Genomic DNA, 27603 nt, shown 5'->3' on the forward strand with positions numbered 1-27603 from the left:
TATTAAACTGATTCTAATTCTATTGCTATCATAACTAATACTGATATGAATATCCTTATATATATATAAGTAGTTACATTTTACACACTCAAAGAAAATGGCTATTTCACTTGAAAAACCTATAGGTATACACTTTTGTATCCTATTTGCAATTTCCAATGTTCAGATGTTTTAGCATGTTATTTCTTTTAATATGGAATATTTAAACTTTTAAAACATTTATATTCTGCTTAAGTACACTGTAATACTTTTATGTGTATGCATATTTTTAATATATTTTTGCAAATACACTTTTAATTTGAATATAAATATGAGCAGTGATAGAAACAAATATCCATGCTTATATGGATTCTTTGTTCTTTCATATGACTAAACAAAACATTTTTCACGTACAATCATAGTACTACAGTGTTTCTCTTTCTATCAGGGTAGTGACACAGTTGTTTTTGTTACTGTGTTTAGCTTTCTGACTGCACTTACTACTGATCAAGTAGAAGATACTTTTTTAAGATAATCTTTTTTAAAAAAATAAACTTTCAAAAAAGTTATATATAATGAGAAAATGTGAAAAAATACCAGAGTCTACCTAGGGTCAGTTGATGAATTTCTTGTAGTTTCAAACCAATGGATTTCTTAAACAATTCAGTTTTTTTTCCTTTTGACATATTACAATCATAATAATTCTTTCTAATGTTAAAAATAAAATACCTTAAATCTTTTTTAATAGGCTAGAACTGAAACATTAAAAAGTATAAAGATAAATTTTGAAAATTTATACTTTAAAAAACTTTAGGGAACTTAAATTTTGTGTCATTTTGTAACTAAATGATTGGACCTATCTCTTTTAACTAGATTGCTTAGCTCCAGAGAAACTATATAGCAATTTTATTTTCATCAATTTAGGAGGCTATAAAAACATACTAAACATCTTTCAAATATTTAACATTTACTAAAATAATACTTTGTCATTAATGAAAAGAACTTGATTAACAAGAATCATAAAGCAATCAGTCTTTCCACTTTATGCATGCATGATTCATACTGTTTAGTCATAGGGAACCCTTAAATATATACCAATAAATAAATATTTAAAGTATACAATTAGCTATGTTATGCAAAAGTTTAAAAAGCAAATATTAATTTTAAATGAGTTTTCCCCTCCAAGACATAAATGAGCTATGCAGACACATTAATTCATGATTTTCAGTAAATCACAACGGCCTAAATCTTATTAAATCACTTCTGTAAAACACACAGAAACAAATGTACTTCTTGAGATAACATTCTAGCAATTAGTATAGATACCTGATTATAAAAAGCCAAGAAATTCCTAAATTGTTCTAAATTCATATTTGAATTATTCATTTTTAACATACTGTTAATTTTCCTTAAAATACATTGCTCTCATATTTCCCAACTAAAAAAGAAACAAAGAATTCATAATAGTTTAACATTAACAGAAAAGCAACCATCTGGTATATAGCTAGAATATTTATTTATGGTCATCATTTATGGTCACATTTTCATAGTGATGTTTAGTTCTACCTTGCACAGGAATATTCTGAAGAAACTCTGTATCTGTTAATCATGTCTCTGATCTAAAATACCAGAATCCTTTCGTATAGGCACCCAGGTTAAGTGGTTTCTAAAGTATGATTATAACTTCAAACTAATCACAAAATACAATTTTTCTTAAAAGCATTCTAACTGATACAAAAAAAATAAGTATCTACAAAATACTTTTGAATGCTAATTTCTACAGTTCTTTGAAACGTCTCTTTCCTTAATACACTAAAACAGTGTGAGGGAACAGTCACAGGGTCACATACAATAGAGAGATCCATTAGAGACAATGAGAATCATCTGATCATATTTGTAACATAACACAGATATATTTTTTAAATGTTCTCCCTGCAGAGACCTGTAAGTGAAGATAGGCTCCAAAACATATTTAAAGCAGTCATTTATAATCTTAAAACTTTGGCAACCTTTTACTTTAATCTTTTCAGGGAAAACATCTTCATCATCATCCACATCATCAGATGAAAATTTATTAACTGCACAAAGCAGATTTTTGAATCAAATATAGGTTTCCATTGGCAATGAATACTTGACTACCTTCATACAAAGGAGAACGAGCTAAAACAGAAAGTGGTATCTGAACTGTAGTTGAAAGGTAGAGGCACTGGTAATCATTATTTCCCCTTGTTTGTTCAGGCCCTTCCAACAAAACAAACAACCTTTTTGTGATTGGATTGACATGGTGTTAACAATGCATTTAATGCCCAAATCAGTATGAATACAGGTAAAGCTCTCACTAATACCAGTACCAGGATGTTAAAGCCACCTATTTTCTAAGCAGCCAAAAAAAAAAAAAGACAGAGCTTCCCCTCCTTTGGCAAATAAGCTAGTATGCTAGTATTCACCAACTACATCATAAAATAATCTTGTGTATGATTTTTAATGCCATATGTTAATACTCGTCTACTATACCTGCTGTCTTTTCAGCAATTTGAGCTTCTGTTGCTTTTTCTTGGAGTTCGAGCTTAAGCTTTAGTTTTCTCTGTTCTTTGTCTTCTTTAGTCAGTTTTTCTTGAAGCTGAAACACATTGAAAAAAACATAGATTCTTATCCAATAAATTTTTTGCACAAATATAATTAATCCCAAAGTTAATTTTTGCTTTTTTCTACACCCTTATATAATATTACATTTAACTTCTTGAATAAACAACTCTAGGGGAAAAATAATATTTAAAGTATTAAGACATTTTATAAAATAATAATTACTGAAATGATAAGGAAATTATAAAAACATTTTAATACACAATTGATGTATGTGTATAGAAAAATGAAATTAAAGGAACTATATTATTATTAAAAATAACTACTGCAAAAAGCAATCTGATTCATTCTTTTGTCTTAAAGTAAGAGACTTGGAAGGGACTACCCTAATAAAACAATGGATAGCACAAATTACAGCTTCTCATAGTAATTCCAATATTTTGAAACAAAATTAATTAAGATAATAATCTTTATATCTGATACAAATCTCTCTCTGAGAATGCTATCCCATCATATTCCATTTAAATTGGCATTAGCACCTGACTCATAATTGGCATGTAATAAATAACTGCTAAATGGAAGTACAGAAAATATCTCATGCTTTCATACGGAATCCCTCCAAACTTTTATTTTTAATTTCTCCCTAGGCTTTTGTCATTTGTGTTGTTTTCATCAAACATGATCAAGATCCCTAACATCATGCTTCAGTTTGATTAGGTCAAACAACTAGAATATTAGAATCAGAAAAATATATAGGTGTTAAGAAAAGAAAGTGTATAAAATGAACATTATTTAATAACATTTAAAGCTCAAAGGAATATAACTAGAAAACCAGTCAGAAAGATAAAACATGACATGACAAATTGGATTGGACAAAATACAGCAGCAAAAAATAACACAAGGTAAATGACAATATTGCCAAGCCTTGCTACTTTAAAGTTTAATTACATATTATTAGTGAGGTGAAATACAAGGCACAAATACTAACAAAAAAGGAAAAAAGTTAAGAAAGTAGCATGAAACCAATGCATTATATTTCTCACTCTCTATAATACTGAATGAATCTTTTTTTAAAGGTACCTCTGCAAGGTACTATAGATCTATGAAAAAGGAAATGGTATCACAAGCCAGCAAGGCAGGAAACCAAGAAATTGCTTTTCATAGCTCATGTCTCAACTCAATCATATCCTGATGGAATGGTATGGCAACAGCATAAAGCTACTGCTAAAGGATTAAAGTACACAATAAAACTGAATTATGATGGTTGACAAAGCAAACTTGGAAGGTCAACAGCTAAAAGCATACTGTACAATTATCAGCACCACACTCTCACCAACTGAGCTAACTGGCCCACTTCCGTATATTTATCAGACTTTCTATATTGTACCTTTTTATTGCTTGCTTTGAGAACGTCCAATTCTTTTAGAAGAAATGCTATTGTCTTCTCTTTATTTAAGTCTGAAGTAACTTCATGAGAAATCATGTATTCATAATGCAAATCATTACTTTTATGTTCCATAATTCTGTAATAAAGAAAACTATTAAAATATGTATATATATAATTTCTACTATACAAGGTCTCTACATTTTACACTTCAAATGGAGGAAATAAATTTAATTGTAACAATAAATGTATAAAGTTACTTAATTCAAAATTTCTCTGTATTCACGGTTAAGAAAATACCATGGATGAAAAAGAATAAATATTACAATTTCACAGAGGTGCTAACCTATCAACTGAGAAAGCTAAATCTGTGAAAAGCATTTAGTAATGTCTATAGAGACTCATGGTTCAGTATATTTAAAGAATTCAGATTTAAAGGGGTTGTAAATATTAAATCAAGCTGCACTTTTGATCAGGAGTTTAGATACATTTCTCACTTTTCAGAAAATGGGAACAATAAATATTTTTTTCATTATAAGTGACAGAACATCATAGTTTCATTATTAAATTCAAAACACATCAAAAATGAAAACCTAGTCCTGTAACATTTAAGGGTAAGCAAAAAAAAGTTTTGACAATGTATGTGCAATTTGAGGACAATATTGACTTGTCATCAAGTACTATAAAGGAAAGGACAAGAAAAGAGATGGCTTTGACTCAATCTCTACTATTTACTTTTTCCATGTGGTTATAAAATGCTTATCACCTCTTCATTCCTACCCTCTAAAAATGTACTCCAGTCTTCACTCTGGTAAGAACATAACTGATTGCTAAGAAATAGGAACATATTAATATATCTACTTCATTACATGTTCATTAACATATCCACTAAATAATTTTTAAGTAAACAGAAGTAGCAATTCCTACGTAAAACTGTTAAAATAGTATTCTATAAAATATGATTTTATCTGGACTGAAAATATAATATTTATATTTCAATATAATTTAATAAATATATTAATCATTGAAAATCTTTAAATTTAGCTGTATAGTACATAACTGATTATCAAAGTACCTTACGCTCACAAGTAAAAGTCACAGGTGTCACAAATTTAAATCCCTTCATGAAACAGGTAGGTACAGGGAATGGGGAGAAGCCGGAGAATGTAAAATAATTAAGGGAGGCAAATGGGAGAGTGGAAGGCCCTTCTAAAAGCATTCAAATTCATTTAAATGAAGAACAGTGCTAACCAAAACCAAAACATACCTTTGGGCTTATTTTGTCATTGAACTGCCAGTTTTTGGCTCTGATGAATAATATTCCATTTACATCAATTAACAGTTATTTCCAGATCCCAAATGAAAGGTCACATAAAATAATATTCAAGAAAATATAAAACCTCATGGCCTTCATTCAAACTCACCTTGTGCCTTTTCACACAGTGATCGAGACATATATCAATGTAATGAAAACATAAAACTCTGGTAGATTCCCCAAATTCTAATATGCTAATGACAGTCAAATTTAGGCCACATCAAAAAGAAGAAAAAGAGAAACAGAGAGGAGGAAGGAAGAAAGAGTTCTCCCAATTCTTACTTTCTAAATCTAAGGCTGCGAGCACTCACTTGGATTTTTCTGTAGTGCAGTAAACTGTCTCATCACCTGGATGAGGACTGATGAGCTGAAAATTCCTCAATCTCTGTTCTGGCAGTTCTGTGTCCTCATTTGTAGCTTCATTAACTAATTCACTGGATTTCTGATGCATGCTTCCCTTAGAATTTACAGTCAGTTGCTCCTCTGGCTGTGTACTTTTATTTCTCCCTGTAGTTTCTTGTTCAAGATAACTATGGGCTATGCCTGCATTTAAAACAAAAGAAAAACATGATAACTATGAAATGCCATAGATACATATTAAATCAGTCAAATGAGTCTTTTCCTGAAAGTAAGTCCTCTCATAGCTTTAAACATGTACTTACTAATCTTCTATTGTAATCAGACAAGCATGTACATTGTGATTTTACCACTAATATTTCCATTTCCACAGTCTGAGGGCATTTAAGACAGTGGTTTTAACTGCAGATTGGCTGGGGAATTTCTAAAAATCCTAAAGCCCAGGCAACACTTTATACTAATTAAATCAAAATCTCTGGGTGTGATCACGATTCCAGCATACAATCAAGGCTAGGACCCACTGATTTAGAGGTATTATTTTCTACATTACTTTTCTTTTCTTGATTTTGAAAAATAGGATGCAGTAAGTTAATTGATTATAGTGAAGAGATAATGTGAATGGAATTCTGGTATCAGACTGCCTGAGACTTTCGGCAAGTTACTTTACCCATCCATGCTACAGATTCTTCTTTATAAAATCGAAATATAATTATACTTACTTGAGTTGTTGTGATGATTAATTGAATTAATGAATGCAAAGTACCTGGCTGAGTGTCTGGCATGCCAATAAATGTTAGTTATTTTTGTAATCATCATCATCACATTAAAATGGAAATGATACAAGGAGAATTATTTCTAACTTCCCTGTTATCAGCTGTATACTATACATTAGAAAATCTATTTTATAATGTCTATTTCATAAAAATTAATTATTTTAAGCTATAACTAGTAAATAATAGGTATTTCAAAGAAATAGTGTATATCTGATGTTATAGTGAAATTTTGGGGAGAAAAGACACACACACAAGTACACAAAACAAATTCTTTAACCAATAAATCAAATCAACAGGCACAAATACTGATTCTAACTAGCACTTTATTATTTCCAATAGAAATAGTTCTTCAACTTTAAAAAGCAGGTGAATCTCACCTGCTTGTTGGCAACTCCTTTAACCTGCCAAACATAAAATCCTTTTGAGGCAGAAGAAAAGTAGTTTTAGAATAAAAACGAAATAGGGGAACTTATAAATAAGGTACCTCTCACAAAGTATTTACTCTTTAAGGAGAAATTCTTTGCTTATATACATGCTGAAATTAGGTATAGCCAGTTGTCAACTCCCGGTCCTGAACGTTATCTTATTGGTGGCTGAATGCTATATCAGAAACAACTCATTTTTGGTCAATTACTCTCAATTTCACCTTGTTTGAGGGGATAATCCAGGAGAATGTGCTACCATAATTACATACTATGATGTATCTATGAACTTTCACTATATTCTGTTTTGATTTAAACTAACAATTTTAAGTATCTGAAGATTATTTGTTGGTTCTTGATATTTCAAAACACTTACTTGGTTTGCGTTAGATGTTCATTTTGCTACTTTTCTAGAATAGGCTGGTATTAGTACCCCCAGATCTGAATGAGGTATTATAAAACTTTATAAGTGGACAGTAAGGAATACCACTGTATCATTAACAGACCATGCTTTTTTTTTACTACTAACGTGTAACTTCATAAGTAATTCAAATGAAAGAAAATTATAAAAATTACTGAAAATATCAAAATAACAAAAATTGTCTCCAAGGGCATATCAGAAGTAAACTATTAGGTCCTACACTATTCTCCAATTAGTGAGGTACAAAGATTCTTCAAAAGGTAAAAGGATAAGCCAAGGAGCATTGCCAGCTAGAAAGAGCCCCCAGCTCCCCATGAATAATACATATTTTTGAAGAACTGATACTGTGTGATTTGGCTCTGACTCTCTGGATGTTTCTAATCTTGCTCTGTAGTAAAAGCTTTTAGATTCCTAACTGAAACTGTTCATCAGATATTTGGAAACTTCTCTGCAGATCAGACTATCCATACTATTTTACCAAAAATTTAATTTTACTTTAGAGTAAACAAAGCTGATTTATAAAATTTTCCTTCCTGCCTGCCTTTTTTTTTTTGACCAACTATTTTAGCAAATATATTAAATAAATCCTCTGAATGTTCTCAATACTCTTCTACTCTGCCATACTGCATTACTCTATGTCAGAAAGCTTGACTCCCCTCAATTTATTTATTTATTTATTCATTAATTTAATAATAATCCATGGAAAAGCTGCAGAGTGATATGTCCTGTGGTAAGTATTGGGAAAACAAAGATGAGTAAGAAATAGACTCCCCTCAAGGACTCTTCGCTACAATGAGGAAAACTGATCTAATTATTTGAATACAATGTACTAAGAATGTTTGGGCTACAGAGGCCACGTACAAAATATGCTAGATATCTTGATGCTCAACTAAAAGACTTTGGGAAGATTTCAAAAGCCATTTGTTTCAAAACAGGACAAGTAGGAATATGCAAAGTAATGAACTGTCAAATGGTTTGAGTTAGGTGAATTAAAGAGAAAGGTGACTGCCCTTTATGACTGGATTACTGCATTCTGTTGATTCTTATTTTGTTGTTGGCTGTATTCCTTTTATAACTATGTAAGTTTGAAAAGCTAAAGATCTAATCTGTTCTTAGAAACAATAATTAGTATATATATGTAAACCAAAAAAAGTGCAGTATACTGTATATATGTATTTACATGTAATATAATGTGTATGTGCAGTCAAACTGTAATAATTGTATTAATAATTGTATTAATAATTGTAAAAAAAGTATACATGTATTTACAATAAAGCATACACATTAAAAGAAAAAAAAGAGAAAGTTGACAGATTTTAAAAATAAGAGAACAAGAAGAGTAAGAATGAGTACAGAGTAGAAGGAATAGCTTTAGGAAAAACACAAAGATGTTTTTATATAGTGGAAGAGTGAAAACTTGTAAAATGAGTAACACTGTAAAGACAAATTCCAAGATGTGGTAGGTCTGGGAATGGGTTGATTAAATAGATTGATGATAAAGGTACCTGGAGAGGAGGAAATCAAGGTATCAGGGAACTGAGAGTGCCACCTTTCAAGACACTGAAGTCATTCAGCAAAATGGCAAGAAATGGAGAGGAGAAATGAAAGCCAAATGCAAAAGACTTCACTGACTGCGTAAAAATACTAAAGAAGACAGAGACAGATTAGAAAGCTGACATATGGTAGATAACAGTTATTTCTTTCTACCTTTTTATTTTGAAATAATTCCAGTCTTATTAAAAAAAAAGTTGCAAAAGTAGTACAAAGAATTCCTACAAATCCTTCATCCAGATTCCCCAAATGTTAACATTTTACCATGTTTGCTTTATTATTCATTCTCTCTAGGTCTGTCTATCTACAAATAGTTAATTTTTTCTGAAACATCTGAGAGTAAGTTTCAGGCATGATGCACTTTGACTTTTCAAATCAAATTGTAAGATACTGCTCTATCATACTGCATTTTGCCAAATTTTCTTTATCTTATTCAAAACTCACCTTAAATTCAGTTTCTCACTTAGTACTTTTTCTAACCAAGAGAAGATGATAGCATTGAGTGACTCTAATTCAGTCTTCCAACTATTTTCCTAAACTCTCCAGCCCAGGAAAAAAAGTTTTTACGAAGTGATAACAGGACGAAGCTACTAAAAGCTCTAGTTGAGATGCTGTATTGCCCCATCACTTGAAAAAGAATTGCTTTAGAGATATAAACATGTAAGTCAATAAAATGCCACAAAAAGTGAAGTTATGGGTCTGTTTTGTACACTATTCATTTAGAAAGATAAGTGTTTAAAGGAACAGTGTATTCATTTCTGATTCAAACTCATCTTTAGGCAGATGAAAGCTAAAACTAAAACTATTCTGATTCTTCTCCATCTCTCTCAAATGGTTTGAAAAGGAAACTCTATAACTTTCTTTAGTAATTTGCTTCAGTGTTGAATCATTATCATTGTTAATTATTCCATCATTATGACTAACAGAATTAATACATTAAAATTTATTTCTCCATATGAACTTGGGGAACAAATTATCAATCTCTTCATACATCTATGAAATCTAACTTTCTTTCCTCAAACAATAGGAAAAATTTTTATGATGACCATCAATATCTTTATTTGTTTGCTCTCTTGTGGGCACACTGTATTATTTGGACATAACAATTTGATCACTTCAAACCAAAAATATTTTCCAATTTTTGCTATTACTAGCTAATACTATCACTTGTCATGAAAACTTACCCTGTGATCATTTGAAAACGATGCTACGGAAGACTATTACTTGGTATTCCTCAAACGCCACCTACTGCTATTGCTAGAGACAGTTTATTCATCTGGGCAAAGGGGGTGGATTTAGTAAACACTTTTTTAGACTCCTAATGCATGTGCCCAAGGCTAAGTACATTATATATTTTGAAGGCCCTGTATCTCTCTAGTGACTTTCATACTGTTTCCAATGGAGCATTTCCATGATTGAATACGTTCTCTACTTCTGGAAGTATCCATATTGTCAACTATGTCAGTGTTAATGTTGCTATTAAATTCTCCATTCCTTGGTCTAGAATATTAACAGTACTTATAATATTTCCTAACCCAGGAAAGAAAGCTTTAGGATCCCCTTTGAGTTCAATTCTCCAGACAATTAAACATTAATGTATAATACACTCAGTTAAATAGAAGCTATCCAAGAAATCTTGACTCATAACCAAAAATAACTTTTTTCACAAGCACGATACGTAAGTGAGGTGGCTAGAATCAAATAGGGTTTCTTAGAGGCTGGGAAATTCTGTTCTGTCTGGCTTTGTAAATAGTTTGTGACAACTGGTATCTGTGTAAATGGATTTGATGGTCCCCTTGGGGGTCAATACTGTTTACAGAGCTGTTTCTTCAGAGTGGCTGAGCTAGAACTGTCCCTAGGGATCCTACAAGGGTTACAAGAATAGCAACATCTCAGCTACCTGAGAGCTCAGTGGCAGAAATGAGAAAGAGGAATAGAAGTACTGCTGGCAAGTACATTCAAATAAATGGATCTCTTGCTCCTTGGATGCAGGTGCTACTTAGGGGCACAAAAATGAACCATAAAGGAAGTATCTGTTAATGTGCTCTCTGACACTTGCTATCATAATTGGTCACCAGTTCCTTAAACTCTATCTTTTCTTTTTTTGGGAAAGATTATTTATACTTATTTTGGGAAAGGTTATATAATTATAGCATAAATTTTATAAATATAGAACAAAGACCTCACATTTATTGCTTCTTTCTTTTCTATATTGTCTATCACCACATTATGTAAAACCATCAAAATGCTATCACATTTTTTTTGCTATTAAATTAGCATAAATTTTATTTGATAATGGAATTACTATAGTCCCACATTTTAAACAAAAGATGTCTTTTTTCAATAGTTAATAATTTTTCTAAATAAACATTAGTTTCAACATAGTATCAGCTAGTGGCTCCTAATAACTTCTACCAACTCCTTAACTAAGTTACAGGTAGATCATCTATCTATCTGTATGTGTGTGCAAATACTTATTTCCTTTATTTAATATTTACAACTGTTCACTTCCTTTTATGTGTTTGTGGGTGTTAGTTTTCCACATAGATACATAATGGCTTTTCTCCACCCAAATATAAAAGAAAGACATCAGAAACTTCTGCCATATTGTAGTGGTTCCACTTAATATGAGTGTATACAAGAGGAAAGTTTAGCCCTTCCACGTAGAATACTGGTTTGCCTAGAATTTTCAAGCAAAACCACAGTGCATGGGCTCTGAAGACAGACTGCAGAGTCTGAATTCTGGTTCCACACATAGCTGTATGACCTCTACCAAATTACTAAACCTCTCATCAATTTCCCTCTCAATAAAAAGAACATAATAATAGCACCTACCTCAAAAAGTTGTTTTGAGAATGAAATTATTTAATTTATATAATCTCTTGGAAAACTGTTAGCACAGAATACACACTCAATAAATATTAGCTATTGTTATCTGCAAATATCTGCTTTCCTAAAAGCAAGAGATTTTCTTATTAAAATGCAATAAGTAAATAATATATAATAAAAAAATTTCTTACTAAAGTATCAGAAGACATGAACGTGGAAAATAAATAAAATGCTACCTTATTCACTGAAAAACATACAATAAAGAGAAAATATTAACAAGGTTAAAACTTGTAGTTAATATATAATGGTTTAATAGTTTGTATCAGATTATAAAACTAATAAATTACAAAAGCAATAGAATGTCAAAATTTAGGGAAAGATTCTGAAAGAAAATTCAATCTCATAAAAAGAAAATTAAGAGTATATTTCTGGAAATTCAATCCCATGGTAGGAAAATGAGAAAACTTTAAATAGCATGTTTCTGTAACTGGAACACTAGTATATTGGCACATGATATCAGAGATGATCAGGATCACAGCTAACAGATCACAAGTACTTATCCTTCAGAAATTCTAATTTAGGAATCACAGGAAATTAGGAAACTTTTGGATCCTTGGCTTAAAAAATGCAAACTTGTTACCTGGATACCATACACTCTCTCAGGGGTTTTTCAATTTACTTTTTGGCTTGAATAGTTGTAAGAAGAATAAAAAACTCCTATAACTCTCATCTTCTGTATTCTCATGGCTCACATTTCAAATGTCTACAACCACATGTAGCCATTGGCTGTTAGGGTGAAAATACAAATACAGAGTTTTATGTGATTATAATAAGGTGTATTACATATACTGAAGGGAGGTCACAGACATGTGATGGAGGAGAGCCTAGATATAGCTATAAAATTTTGAAATAAGACTTCATAAAGGTTTATAAAGCTGGAAAATCATGAAACCTGTCAACACCACATAATTTATTCATTTGGACATGAATTCAAAATAAACTATATCCTTTACATTCCCATACGTAGCTGTATCTCTAGATAAACATGTCAAAAAGACATGGTGAGGTTATTTCATCTTCCATTAAGACAATTCAACAGCTTAGTGTACCCTATTCAAATTATCCACTGGTTAGTCATGTAAATCACTTTACTTAAATTTTGTTTTATTATTTTAAAAGCCTCTAAAATGGTGATACCACATCAAATTTTTAGAGGTTTTTGTTTGTTTCATCAAGTTTGAAATAGTCATGAACACATCGATGTTCATTCAACACAGATTCCTGTGTAAGAACTAAGCTTTATTACGTTTCAGCTTCTGTTAACATCTTTCACCATATGAAGGCCACGAACACAGTGTAACAGTGTAATTGCCTAAAGCTTACTCAATTAACTTAGGAACATATCATGCAAATTAAAGCTCTGTTAAAATTATATCACCCTAGTTAAACCATTACAAATATTATTTAGGTTAAAATGATTATGAAAACTATCCTAAAATTTGAATAACCAGCACAACAGTAATCCCTATTCTTTTTTTTCCCTAATGATATGAATTATTTGGCTACTTACTATACATTTCTAACCTTTTCAACCTTCTCAAATTTTCCTGTTTGAGAATAATTTACATAAAGTAATTAAAATACAAAAGAACTAGGTATATCTTAAATTTCTATCACTTCAAGTAAAATAGGTTTCACAATTACGTATTTTTTTGTTTGTTAAGTATGAACACACACCAAGTGTCCATGAATTCAACAATTACATAAATCATTTATGGAAGGTAACTTCCCTAGTAACAACTGTAAAGAGAAAAAAAACCTTGATTTTCTTTATATGTGCCTTGCATTTTATTCAAGAACATTTTTAGATTTGGAAAACAGAAGAATCACCAGCCAGATACTAAGTGGAAATCACTGAAATGCAATGTTAGTTCTAATGGATGGATGATTGTGCTTGGTCTTTTGAAACTTTGAAGTATAGGTAAGTCTTGATCACATAAATTAATAAATCCTAAAGCTGGAGTTAACAATAACCATTACACCCAAATTCTGCAGCTTAGCCCAGCCAATTTTTCAAAAGGTCAGGTTGTGAACTGGAGAAGATCAGGGAGGTCCACCGCATAGCTTTGTTGCCAGGCATCTCTCGTCTGGATTGTTGCAGGCGTTTATTAGTATTCGTCAGCAGACTCAACAGAGCAAACAAGAAATTCAAGCACGAATAATAAAATGAAATGCTGCTATATAACCCTTTGTCATTCAGCAAATATGGGACTTTTTAGCTACATTGTTCCTAAACCTGGGTTACTACTTTAATTTTTCTCCCCAGTGCTGACTGAATGAGTATGCATGTGTGTTAAATGCAGAGCTCCCCTAACAACTGCAGGACTGCCTTTTAATCTGTTGGTAGATGGACCATTTCCTGTGGGAACCCTAGCTATGATTTCCAGATCCACCAAATAAATCTCAGATTAAGATTCCAAATGAAACCTGCCTTCGGCAGATAAAAAATGTCAAGATGGATATAAACAGTAAAATTATAAATTATCTAGGTGTTGCATGACAAACCAATGTTCAATTTTTTTTGTTGACATGTGCCTAGATATCAAAACTATATGAGACATTCATCAAATGTCACACTTTCATAATATTGGAGGCATCATTAAAACTGTTTGACTAAGGACCTCAAAGTGTTTAAGCAGTAGCTCAAAAGTATATTTGTGCAAAGTAGAAGAATAAATTTACATATCAGCAGCAGCTCATAAGGGATGGGTAAATATTCTGTTTATCTCTTATTGTAATTCAGGTTACTTTAAATACAAGGTTTTAGGAAATCATTATACTCTATATGGCATCATTACATAACTTTCTATGCAAATGATGTGTGTTTTATTCAAATTCACCATTTGTTTCTTCAGAGGGAAAAAAACAAAAGCATAAAAGGAAAAGGTAGGGACTCCCATTTCATTAATCAACTATGAGTACTATACTAGTGCCTATACTCAGCTGCACCATAGCATCATCAGCTCCTTGTCAGAGTTACCATTTTTTAACTTTTAAAAAAAAGCATTAAACACTTGGGGCAAAAAAAGCCTCAGAAAAGTAAAAAAAAAAAAAAAAAAAAGTATAACATATTCATTTCAAATGACTTTGAGGAGAAGCAAGGACTTCTGAAAAAGAAAAAGATAATAAAGAACCAATATAGGACACATTAGAGATCAATGGCCTATTAAAAATGCAGAGGAAGTCTCTGATGCTAGTCTCTACTGCATTCTCAAGAGATCAAGGACTTCTTTTTTAATGAAAATTTTTGTTTTGTCTTTGTTCTTCTTACCTGAACTAATGCAGCCTTGTCCTGGTCTTAAAATATACTGGTTGATTATAAAATATAGGCAATGAAGGTTTCTGAAAGGAAAAAATCAGATTTGCTGAACTGAAATCATTCCTTCTTTTAACCTTAAACTCTTAAAAGCAATTGAATAAAAGGCTTCCGTGACTCCAAATTCTGCAACATTTGGTTTCTTGATGAAGATTCAAAAACTTAAAATAGGAATTCTTTTGAATTGTAAGTTCTTTATGCTTACATTAATCTGTGGAAAGGATACTCTACACTCCATATGCCAGAAGTTAGAATTTATACACAAGCCTGAATCCTTCTGTCTTTCCTATCACACTTCCACCAATACATGTTGCTGGTTCAAGGAAACTAATGTTAAATAAACCCTACCTATTCTAATCTGTTAGGAATCAATATTAATCTGAAAATTTTGAACAGAGGGGTTAAAATGACTCCCTAAAAGCCCAGGAATTACTTTAAAAAGAAAATAAACGTATCTTGTGTTTAACTTTGATTATATTTCTATAGTTATAATGCTCAAAATCAGAGAACATTACTATGTTTTAGATTACATCAAATTAACCTTAAGTCCAGCCAGTGAAACTATTAAAAAGGAGAATTTAGTTTTTAATTTAAAAAATGTTTAATTAGCAAAAACTAACATATTCAATATCTATACAAGTATAATTTTATCAACATGAACTTATTACTTTTACCTTTTCATCTACTAGCATTCTGATTTTAAAGTGCCAAAGAGTTTCAACAGTGACTAAAATCACTCAAACAATAAAAATGAAAGTCAAAATAGGATTTTCTAAAATAATTATTTTTATCTTATTATCTTGTCAGCACAATTTCAAAATTTTGTAGCCTGATTTGTTCCAAATTTGCTTTTTCATTCCCCAAGAAAAACACAGGAATACTAAACACAAAACACAAAGAAAACCTGTATCTGAAACTTCTCCCCAAAAGATAATAATGTCCTACATGATAGGTTGTTTGATTAAAACAAACATACATACATGTACTGAACCCCAATTTTTTTGATTCAACTACCAGATTTATTTATAACCAAAAATAGTGAGTAAATGTAGTAAATGTAGTCACAACAGTCCTGCTCTACAAACAGCCAGTCAACCTGAACCAACTGTGTAAATGGCCATAAATTCAGTCTATACACCATGTATATTGATTCAGATCTACAAAATCAACAAAATGTCAATGCACACTCAGGACTTCATAGCAATCACACAAAAGGTGACCAATATAGCCACTATGGAGACCACAACAGCCATCTTAAATATGATACACTGAAATTCTAATTTTTAGAAAATTAAAGATTCAATAATACTATATTAAGATTTGTGTCATACGTATGTGTTTCAGGAAGTGCTCTGGCATGAAAGGGCCATAACCAGAAATGAATGAGAACTTTTATCAAAGAGCTCAGAATCTTAAGAATGGAGAATTTAAAACAAAGCAAAAAACTTGAAAAATTCAAGTAGTTTTTTCTATTGCAAAAAAAAATTCATATTTGCATGGCCACAAATAAATATGAAAGAGTTTGCTTATTAAAAGTAGAGTTACATTTCCTTAAATCCAAGAAATAGTCACAAGCTGTAAAAGAGAGGATCATACCAATAGTATAGAAATAGGAATAGTCTTTTTTAAAAAAGAAATTGACTATTTTTCATTCTTATTCTTCTTAGTGTCATTTTACAAACGAAAGGACCAAAAGTGTAGTAGGAATTCCACATGAGGAGTATAGCCTAAACTGATTTCAAACACTCTAAATGTAGTAAAAACAAACAAAAGAAATTAAAAAAAGACTCCTATTAGCTCACAAATGTTTCCCTTATGAGAATTTAAGGCTGGGTTCCTCATTTGTAGCAAATGTACCAGTGCAGTGGAGTGTGCTGATACTGGGGCGGTTGTGTTTATGTGGGGTTAGGGAAAAGGGGTATAATGGGAACTCTACTTTTCGCTCAATTTTGCTGTGAATCTAAAACTGCTCTACAAAATAAAAGTCTATTTAAAAAACTGTCACAAAAAGTAAAAAAAAAAAATTTATGGCATAAATTCACAAATGTGAATTACTCATAGCAGAAATGATGAATCTCAAAACACAGTTTATACAAACTTAATAGCCAGTCAGAAAGCTAAGATGCCCTTATAAACATTTTTTGCTTTTTCATTCCATTTTTCTAATGAGACCAAGAGTAGTGATAGAATCATTCAAATCAAACTTAAAAATATGAAGACACCCAGAATCCCATTTATTTTTGAAAATTTATTTAAAAGAAGAAAAATTAATTTTTTTCTAAAAGAGTATAACCTCAATCATGCTTTTAAGAATAGCCTTAGCATTTCCTCTGGAAATGAAATCAGTCCTGTTGGCCCACTGCCAGTAGTTCCAAAATCACTCTCTCAAATATTCTGGATGGTCGTGTGTGAGAAACTACTAGTACTCTATTAAGTTAGGTCCTACGGAGATAAATAGTAAATTCAATCAGAACTCAACATGCTCTTTTTTAAATCCTTCTATGGCATATGGAAAATTAAAAAAGCATTCTTAAATTCACACTTGCCAAAAGGAAAAGGCACATTCGTGTGATGTCACTAGTCTGAAGATTTTTATGCAATTGGGATTTCAATGCGGATAAAATTAACTTTACCCTAAATGAACATCATTGATTCTACATTCCATCCTATCAAATACAAAAATATACTAAATATAAGCTATACTACTTTGAAAAAAATCAAGTTTCTAACGATATTGTGAATATTATATTTGAAGAGAATGAACTTTCTATAAAACTAATAATAACCATTTGAAACACTGTTACTTATGCTTCTTAATACTTTGAAACTTTTTCTTATGGATCTGCCTTTCACAGCTGGATGGAAAAACAATGACAACAACCTCTACCACTTACCTAGGCCCTGTAGAATATGTCAACAATATTTTTTAAGCATCTGTAAAGACCATTATCACCAGCAGACTATTGAAAATAATTACTCCTGTACATGAAATCCATATTAAATAAACTCATTTCCAGTTTCAGGTATGTAGTAGGGCTTTTACATACACAATCCCTAATCTTCAAAACTGTCCTGAAGGAATTAGCTCCCAATTCCACACACAATAAAACTCTGGCTTAAAAATAATTACGAAACTTGCACCCAAGTCCAGGTAGGTAGAGTAAGTGGAAGACTGAAAAACCCAGGTCTACTTAGGTTCAAACCTATGTTTTTTTCTACTATAACATTTTATTAAAAGTATTAAATGCATTGATTCTCCAGTGGAATCTACCTTTAAGTTTAAACAAATAAAAATAAAATTAATAAACAAAAACAAGTTGCGTTACTCACTCAGAGAAAATATACCGTTACTTCCTAGAAAGCCAATTATTAAATACTATTCAAGTCCTGTAATTCAAGACAGAATGTTTAATTATGTAGATATTTTCAAAATGCTCTTGAATTTCAAGGAGTGTCTAATCACAATGTCTAAGGAATAATTTTTTTCTAGCAGCTATCTTCCTAGTAGAAATGGATATCCATTCTAGGCAACTTGACATTTCCTTCTCTTCTGCTTTAAAATAAAATAGTTTATGAAAATGATATGAGATTCTATCATCTTGGCCATAATGATCAAAGACATTTAAAGCATCCCAGTTGTTTCTCCATAGTGTTTCTAAAGATGTCTACTCTTATAAAATGCTTGCAAATCATGCAGTAGTTTTAGATGTAATTCAATTACAGAACAATAAGTGGGCAAAAATTAAAAAGAATAAATACTGGGTGAAAAGAGAGAAAGATAAATGAAGTAACAATAAAAGAGGTTGTTGGTGGCACATAGATTCCAAATGCCAAGCAAAAATAAACAGTATTCTGACTCAAGAAGAAACTAACAAACCACTTAAAAGTTATCTTTTGCTAGGTTTTAGTCTTTGTTATTTATTTTATTTAATAGAAAAACCACAAAAATCATGGTAACAAAATATAATTGCTAGAAATAAAGAGGACAGTTGCTTTTTACTTAAATCGGCAAGATAAGATTTTAAAAAATATCTACTAGCCTAAAATAAATTGCAACATGTAAGAAATCTATTAGCGTAAGCAGTTCTAGAAGTGGTTTTTCACCTCAAGTTTCAAGCAAGTATAATGATTTAGAATCATGTTCACTTTTTATGCTTAAAAGAAAATAGTCTAAAAACATATGATTCACATCTAAATTGAGATAATATAAGTGAAATTAACTACTCTGTGTATAAAACATATTAAATACAATTTCCTAAAATAATAAACCTAAAGATAATATTAAAGAAACTCATACAATTGAAAGGTTTTTGTCTAAAGCTTCTTCAAGCTGTATGATTCTTATCATTTCTTACCCTCAATTGGTAAGAAATATTTAAAATAAAGCAGACAATGTTTAATCTGGGTAGGCAGTCACCTTTTTAACCTTTCTTAGGGAACACTGACCCCTAAAGGTTCTATATTTAAATAAGTTTCACAATATTCTAAATTTAACTGGCATCCAGACCTCATTTTACCTATATTATTGTAGGTACGTATACTTATGGCAGACATGTTTATTCATAAATAACTCTTAAACTATTTCCGGTGGATTCCTGTGCACTATAAAAATGAACCATGTTTCTGCTAATTTAATAAAAACTACCAAAATTTAAGGACTATCAGGAAATTTATCACACTATTCCAAATAATTACTTATAATAGATTTCTGACCCCCACAACTTTTTTCTTATGTAGTTAAGTAAATAATAAGTAAATGCTAAAAAGGGCTAAGCAATCAATGACATAAGAACTGATTCTTTCTGAGGGTTAACTTTACATATGTCCTTTGATTATGACATTCCATCTTTTTTCTTAAAAAGCAGGGGAAAAAAGACAACCCTCAAAAATAGAAAGCTTTCATGAAAGGACAAAACATCATTTACTTTTTAAGAAACCAGATGTTACCAATATTTGCTTGGCAACGCACATTTATTCACTCACCTATTGCTTCCATCAACCTAGGGTTGTTGTTTTTAAACTACCTAAAGAAACCTGGACACATTTTGTAGATGTCTTCATTCATTCTAACTACCAACCTCAGCTTTTTAATGACAAAAACAGAGAAAAATGTATATCATTTTAACTGTTAACATTATTTACCTCATCAACACTTTGACATCAAATATTTCAACAACGTTTCTACAATAAAGCTAGGAAAAGAGTAACCACTTCAGCACTCTTTATAAAGAAACTTGTAAGATGATGCAATGGCATATTTGTATAATAATAATTTTTAATTAATGCAATTCCTTTAAAAAATAAGTAAAATAACTTTAAAGTCACTATTTACAAGGGCAGACTATGAACATTCCTGTAAGACAGATTTGAACAACTGGTACTTTATGATAAATCCCATGAACCTTGATATCAAAGAGATAAACATAAGAAATTTTACTGTTTAAACATATCAGTTATCACAAAACTCAAAAGATATTACATTTACCTGCTTAACTTTATTTCTTAGTAATTTCATTAATAGGCCCTTCATACAAAGGAATGTCTTATTCTTATTTCCAATGTCCAAAAAATGCCTAAAAAACGCAAATTTTCTTAATGATGTTTCAGTCATGTCTACTGCAGTCTGTGACTCCTGCAAACTATTTATGCATCATTGTCTTTAGCCCTAAAACCTTCCTTTCCATGTGTCCTAGAGTGAGCTTCAGCAGCTCCCTTCTTTTTAACATCTTTCCTGGTTATTCTACATTTCTGAGAAGTATTTCCCCTACAGCCACTATTCTTTATATAAATTAAAAATAATTCCTTTGACTCCTTAAAGATCCTTTTGTCTATAATTTGAACAACAAGGCTTTTACAGCAATGTGACCTCTGAATAGGAAACACAAGCAATAGGGGCATCATTATTTACTCCCTCTTTTCTTATTTTGTACACAAATTGAGTAAAATTGATCTGAATTCTTCAAAAGAAGAATGTTTGCTTGCTTATTTGCATAAATGAATAAAAGCAGTTATCACACATTAGTTCGCAGCTTCACACTAAGACATCCTTATCACAAACTTGAATACAAAGAGAGTAGACCAAAAGTGTCACAAAATCCATTCACTAAATTAAAGCCAATAACTTTGCATTAAAAACCTTCAACTACCTCACTCAGGTTTTACTTGCTATTCCTTCATATTCAATTCAATCAGTTACTTGGATTCTCAACTCCTAACAAGTTGCCTAGAATCACAAATTAGAAGAGACAGGTTGCTAATGGTAGGCATAAACTGCAAGAAAATTTCTGAACAGTGTGGAAATAAAAAAACGAAAGCAGAAATAAAAAGAAAGTATACTCAGTATGGCATCTTTCTATACCTCAAAAAATGTGTAGCTATTAATTTATTTAGTACATTGACAATAGAACAGTCCCACACAATGGCCTTTAGCCTTCTGAAAAAGGTAACAGCGTGGTTGAAATCTGGTGAAAAAAGAGCTCTGCTGAAGGAGGAAGAAATCAAAAAAGAGAGAGACGTATGCACTGTTTTGGTAATAATTCTATTTTTAAATCATACAATTTAGAGGAAATAAAAAGAATGAATATAAAGGTTTGAGTCTTCAACTATATGTAATACTGATTTGCTTCCCAAGGATTCCAGATTTGCAACTATATCCAAATACAGTGTAAGAGACTGCAATTAAAACCTAACACTTTTTAAACCTCTGTCTTTATGGCTCTATCTTGCTCTATAGATAGATGTGCTCTACCTGCCTAAATCCATCCTTCCATCTATCCATCTACCATTTCTGTCTTTTTCAGGCCATCTCTCGGGCTGTCTCTCAAACTGTGTTTCCATCTCTGACAGTTTTCTCCCTCTGTCTCTGCATATCTGTGTGTATCTTTTTCTCTCTGTTTCTCACCTTGTCTCTGCCTCTGTTTTCATGTCTCTCTGTCTGTTTTGAAGTGTCTTTTTCTTCCTTTCTTCATACATCTCTGCAAGTCTCTGTGGCTCTGACTCTCCCTGGCCCCTCTGACTCCATTTCTCTATGATTGTCTCTTTCTGGGTGTGTCTTTTGGTGTGCATGTGTACATGTGTATCTGTGCCTGTACGTGTCTTAGTCTGTTTCTCTGTGTGCGTGTGTGTCTCCCTCTCCATGTACGTCTATCTTTCACTGTATATGTGTACATCTTCTAGGTCTCTAACTTTGTCTCATCTCTGTGTGTCTGCATGTTTGCCTAGGCCCCCTCTCTCTTAGTGTGTCTTCTTTTCCCCAGTCTCTCTCTCGCTGTAAGTCTCTGTCTCTTTCTCATCATGTTTCTGAGTCTCCGTATGTGTGTCTTTCTGTGTATATCTATGCATGTGTGTCTTTCTGGGTGTGTGTGTGCCTCCATATGTGTGTCTGTGTCTTTCTCTTTTGGGGTGAGTTATCTCCCTTCCTGTGTCTGTGTCTCCTTTCTCTGAGTGTACCTCTCTGCATGCACTTCTCTTCCAGCCATTCTCTCAGTCTCCTCCATCAATTTGTGTAGATGTATGTTTCTTTCTCTCTCCCTGTTTGTTTTCCTTTTTCTCTCAATTGCTCTTCCTCTGTGTCCCTTTCCTCTGTGTGTACATGTCTCTTTCTCCATGTCTTTCTTTGTGTCTCTTTTTCAGTATGTCAAGTCTCTTTATGTGTGTATATGTATGTGTGCACACACGTGTGCTTGTCTGCCTCTGTCTAGTACATTGGTTAGAACAAACACACTTCATTCAGTGCCTTAAACTAGCACAACACCTGGGGTTTGGTATTAAACCTTAAAAGTCCTTACCTTTTGACCAGTCCTCCATTTGTACTTCTGTTCTTGTTTGCTCTGGCAATGTCTCTGGTTTTTGCTCCAAGATTTGAGGCTAAAATAAAGCCAACTCTAGATAAATAAACTTAAAACAATATATCAGAACACACCTAAATCTTACCTTTGTTTAACAGAGAATGTACAGGATAAATGATTTTCTAAAACATTTATAATGGGACAATTAACTGTGTATTTTAACAGGTGAAATGAAATCTTTTTTTCTCAGAAAAAATTTTTTTCATTCACACTTGTATTTTAGTAAATACAGTTTAGGTTAAGCTTCTAGACATTCTTTGCTCCTTTGGTTAGGGAACCATTTAATTTACTTAAGTCTTTTTCAACTATATCTTCAACAATTTAAGAAAAATAAAAATTTTACTTTATTTGTTATAAACTTTATACCAAAAATTTCAAATTTATTGCTTTGAATGTATATTTTCATATAGAACATTTCATACTTGTAAAAGTACTTTTAAAATGTTATTCTAATTTCTTTTAAAAGATTATCATTAACTTGTGGAATTATTGGTATTTTTTAACTTGTTTTCATAATAAACATGATAAAAGCTATGCAAGTTTTTTTTTTGCATGCTTTAAAAAAAAAAACAAAATTAGATTTGTCTCACAGCTAGAACTCTTCGTTCTTTAAAAGTCCTCAAATAAAGCTGTAGTAAGCTTCTCTTTTTCCAATTTTCTCTAAATATGTTGACCTGGAGTTAGCAATCTTTTTCTAAGTTCCTCATTTACTTTTGGATTAGCTGAAAATATAGGAAGTTATTAATACCAAAGAAGTATGTTCCACTCAATGAAGCCATTTCTCTCCATATTGCCCAAAAAGGTTAATAATAATTGCAGTCTTTTAATAAGAGATTCATATAGCAAGACATGTAGAAAATACAGTCTTTAATAACCTCTGGAGTATTTTAAAACATGTCTTACAGGCCTTAATGTGCTTAGTAATATACTATTTAAAACCATAATTTTATCCCTCTGCAATATACAGTCACTCTTCCTCATCATTTACCCAGCTAATGAATGCCAGCAATTAGTAAAATGTAATCCCATTGCACAATCATTTTAATGCTTTTAGCACTCAGAAAAGTAAACACCAAATTAATACTGCTCAAGCCATATCAGATCCTAGTTGGAAGCAAGCAATTATAGTTCAGCTCCTCAGGTGTAATTAAATGATTGGAATGATTTAGTTCCATAAATGCAAGTTAATTCATAAGCAAGCAACAAATATACTGGGAGTAATTACAAGAAACACTGACAGTCTAAGCAGGGCTAATTCTTTTATGAGACAGACATAGTAAAATGCTGCCCTCTCCTGGGCATATAAGCGAATATCTCAGAGCCAAAAACAAAACAAGTCTCCCCAACCCCCAAAACCTAACTTAAAAAGACACTTGAGGAAAAAAAAAAAAAAAAAAAAAAAAAAAAAAAATATATATATATATATATATATACACATATCTATTTAATTTCATTCCTTATACAAAATTTTAAAATTTATGGCTTACTGTGATAATTTCTACACACCCTAGTAATTAATGCTTTTTCTCATCAAGCTCTGAATATGAGTCTTAAAACATACCAGGTAATTCCTATAAATCTAATGAAAGTAAATCATTCATATATAACATTGATAGATTGCAAGTGAAACTTCTAGTACCCTTTTGGACTGCCAGGCCAGTGCCTGTATTCTCTCACTGGTAAATCGGAACTGGACTGTTAAGAGATAATGACCAACATTATGCTTTTATAAGTACTAAAATCTGTAATAAAAATAATCTGAGAAATGTAAAACAAAATACTCAGTATTATTGTGACTATACATAATGGCCTAAAATTAACTGTTTTTAATGAACTCCAATAACAAAAAAACTATAGCACTGGTACAATGTCATTTACAAGGTTATTTTAAGACATATAGAGTAGCAGGTAGTATATAAAATAAAATCCACCCCAGTTTTACTTAAACCATTCCCAACTTTTTACTTTCTTAGACTAACATTTGGAACAAATTTACTTGTATACTACTCGATGGTTATTAAACTTCTTACACTAAACATTCAGAAACTTATTTATTATACATTTAAGTTATGCTGTAGTCAGTAAGTCTGTGTTAACACATACGTATTTATAGCACTAAACCTATTCACAATTCACCCCTTTGACTTTCTGCAAAATTGAACATATTCTCAAATATTACCAATAGCACACAAATGTTTTAATTCTCTAATAAATGCAAATGATAACTTGTACAGGATAATGTTTAACACTACCCATAATGGGGGGAGGGAGAGAATATTATTCCTTTCTATTATGCATTCAGATGCACTAAAATAACCATATTCTAACTCATAGCCTATGCAAACTATAAAAATAAAGTAAAACAAAATATTAAAAGTCTTGCCACTAAGTTTAAAATGTACAGCACATTTGCTTTGCCCTTGATGTCACAGTCTTATTTTTCAATTCATATCTTGTACACTGTAAGTTAATTGCTTTTGGAAAGTACTTATTATTCATGTAAAAATTAAAGTGCCAATGTGTTTAAATCCTCTTAAATGACCATTCATGCATCTTTCTTCTTTAAGTACCAATGAAATCTGTCAAAAGACATCAATGCAAAATGGTCTTAAAGAAAGTTCTAATAGAGATTTTTTTTCTGCTAACACAAGATTTTCATATTCACCAACTTTACTTAAATTCCATTAATTTTTTAAGCTACTTTTAATACATTCACCAAGTAAAATTTTTAGGCCCCATAGTCTGTCATTTGTGTTCCAGCTGACATTATGAATATTAATAACAGTGTTATCCTGATTAAATAGGCTTCATGTGAAATCCCTGTGAATCCTATAGCTCAGACATCTCATTTTTCCAACTCTTTATGAATTTGGATTCAGACATTAAACTGGAAAAATCTTAAAAAACAGATTTAATGGCACATTTGCATACTGTCGAGCAAAAATTAGATGTTCTAATGATTCAAATAATTATAACTTATATATCTACATATTGTAATAGGAATAGAGGATTTTTGTAAATATGAAACATATTTTACATATCTACTTGTTTTAGGACAAAGGATTAAGACTAATAAAACACTGAATTTCTTTCTTTACACTTACCTTAAAGATTTGATATCAAGAACTTGATTCAATTAAAAATTACATATTCGTGTCAAAACTAGTGGGATGATTTTACAATAGACGCCAGATAAACAAGGCTTAATCAAAATGCTAATTCACTATATCACAAATAAAATATAATTGCTTTATCGTTACTAATATATATGCCAGGTCCAAACAGCAAAATAAAATCTAGCAAGAAGAGTTTGTTTCTAAGTTGTTCTGGAAAAAATTAGCCATGTTAAAAAAGAAAAATAAAATCTTTGCCATAATGGACCGAACATACCATATCAGCATCTGTGAAATTAAAATCTTCTCCATCAGAGATTCCTAACCTCATTCCTTCAAGTTGTTTTTAATTCTCAAAAGAAGTGAGCCTTATTACATAGAAAGAAGGAAAAATAAATAACAAATTAAAGAAACCACATACCCCTTTCTCTCTTTAAATACATTGGAATCTGAATATATCTGCCAAAATTTTCTACTTTCACCCTGTCAAAAATGTAGATTGAAAAAAGTTAAGCAAACATCTCTATGCTCTCAAACGTGACTTGACTCTCCTTGTTTACTCAGCAGTAAAACACTTCATGAAACAAAACTTGTTCTTTGACCAGTCTAAAATTTCTAATCTGCCTAAAAAATTCTAAGTAATTCTAACATTTATCCTTTAAAATTAAACAATGCCTTTTTGAAAGAAAGGCATTTAAAAATAGGATTTCATTCCCTAATGTAACCCCACCAGGATTTTTTAAAACTTATTTTAAATAGGAGATACCCTCCTATCTCCCTCCATACATGGCAAACTGTTTTTGCCTGACTTTGGTTAATAACATTTTTTTTCATAATGCCTCCTTAGTTTAATTAAAAATTTGTATAAACTGAATCCAAAAGGGTCAAATTAGAAATCATTTATAATGCTGCCTTATATCCAACTATAACTCTATAAAATGTCAAATTTGGGGTTTTCTAGATTGAGAAATGTTGATAATTTCTGCATTGAAATGGTTTCATTAAATGGCCAAAGGAGAGAGCACTATATATCTGAGAACCAAATACTTTACTACATAACTCAACATATACAATATATGCACATCTTCTACTGCTGGATTTTCTTCTTATTAGACAAATGTCTTTCAAACATTCACATTTCCTGGCACATTCTCTCACAAAGAGAATTATTTTCACTCACTGTGTCTCACATCACAGGCCACTCCCTACCAAGCTCCAGACAACCGAAGTTCCCCAGAGCCAGGGAAAGCAAGAAAAGGTTTAGGGAGAAAAAATGAGAAATAAAAGTAGCCCCACACCATAGCTACCAAAATTTTAAACGCATATGTTTTTGACCCCTCAGTTCCACTACTAAATGTATTTTTAAAGTATGTAGAACACATTTTTATGTATAAAGATAGGAACTGAAGCAGTATTTACTTGTAAGAGAAAATACTCATGCTCTAGCCATACTGGACTTTCTGTCCCTTGAACTCACCAAGTTTATTTTTCCTCAGAGCTTTTACACACGCTATTTTCTCTCCTTACAATTCTCGTCTCTAGATTGTTGAAATATTTTTCTCATCGTTTAAGCCTTGCTCAAAAGTCATCTCTTCAAAAAGGTTTTTCCTGGCCAGCCTATCTAAAGTAGAAACACCTCTGTTTAGGTTTCAT

The 27603-nt window shown here is 31.4% G+C and overlaps 1 protein-coding gene across 6 annotated transcripts in view; it reads right to left on the reverse strand.

Annotated features, from left to right (window-relative positions):
* Window positions 1-27603, reverse strand: part of MIPOL1 (mirror-image polydactyly 1) — a 266078-nt gene that overhangs the window by 193615 nt on the left and 44860 nt on the right. For 2 of the 6 annotated variants that reach the window (XM_045504301.2, XM_045504300.2), the window contains exons 1-6: window positions 26372-26408; window positions 22778-22856; window positions 14946-15016; window positions 5573-5804; window positions 3950-4085; window positions 2494-2599 (exon numbers count right to left, since the gene is read on the reverse strand). In XM_045504301.2, the coding sequence (XP_045360257.1) occupies window positions 2494-2599; window positions 3950-4085; window positions 5573-5804; window positions 14946-15016; window positions 22778-22856; window positions 26372-26393 (646 nt within the window). In that variant the 5' untranslated portion in view covers window positions 26394-26408. Of the gene's footprint in view, window positions 1-2493; window positions 2600-3949; window positions 4086-5572; window positions 5805-14945; window positions 15017-22777; window positions 22857-26371; window positions 26409-27603 lie in introns of those variants that run through there. The other 4 variants (XM_010967039.3, XM_045504302.2, XM_045504303.2 and 1 more) reach the window with 3 other exon arrangements.

This window comes from Camelus bactrianus, chromosome 6, assembly GCF_048773025.1.
Source record: "Camelus bactrianus isolate YW-2024 breed Bactrian camel chromosome 6, ASM4877302v1, whole genome shotgun sequence".
Taxonomy (NCBI): Eukaryota; Metazoa; Chordata; class Mammalia; order Artiodactyla; family Camelidae; genus Camelus; species Camelus bactrianus.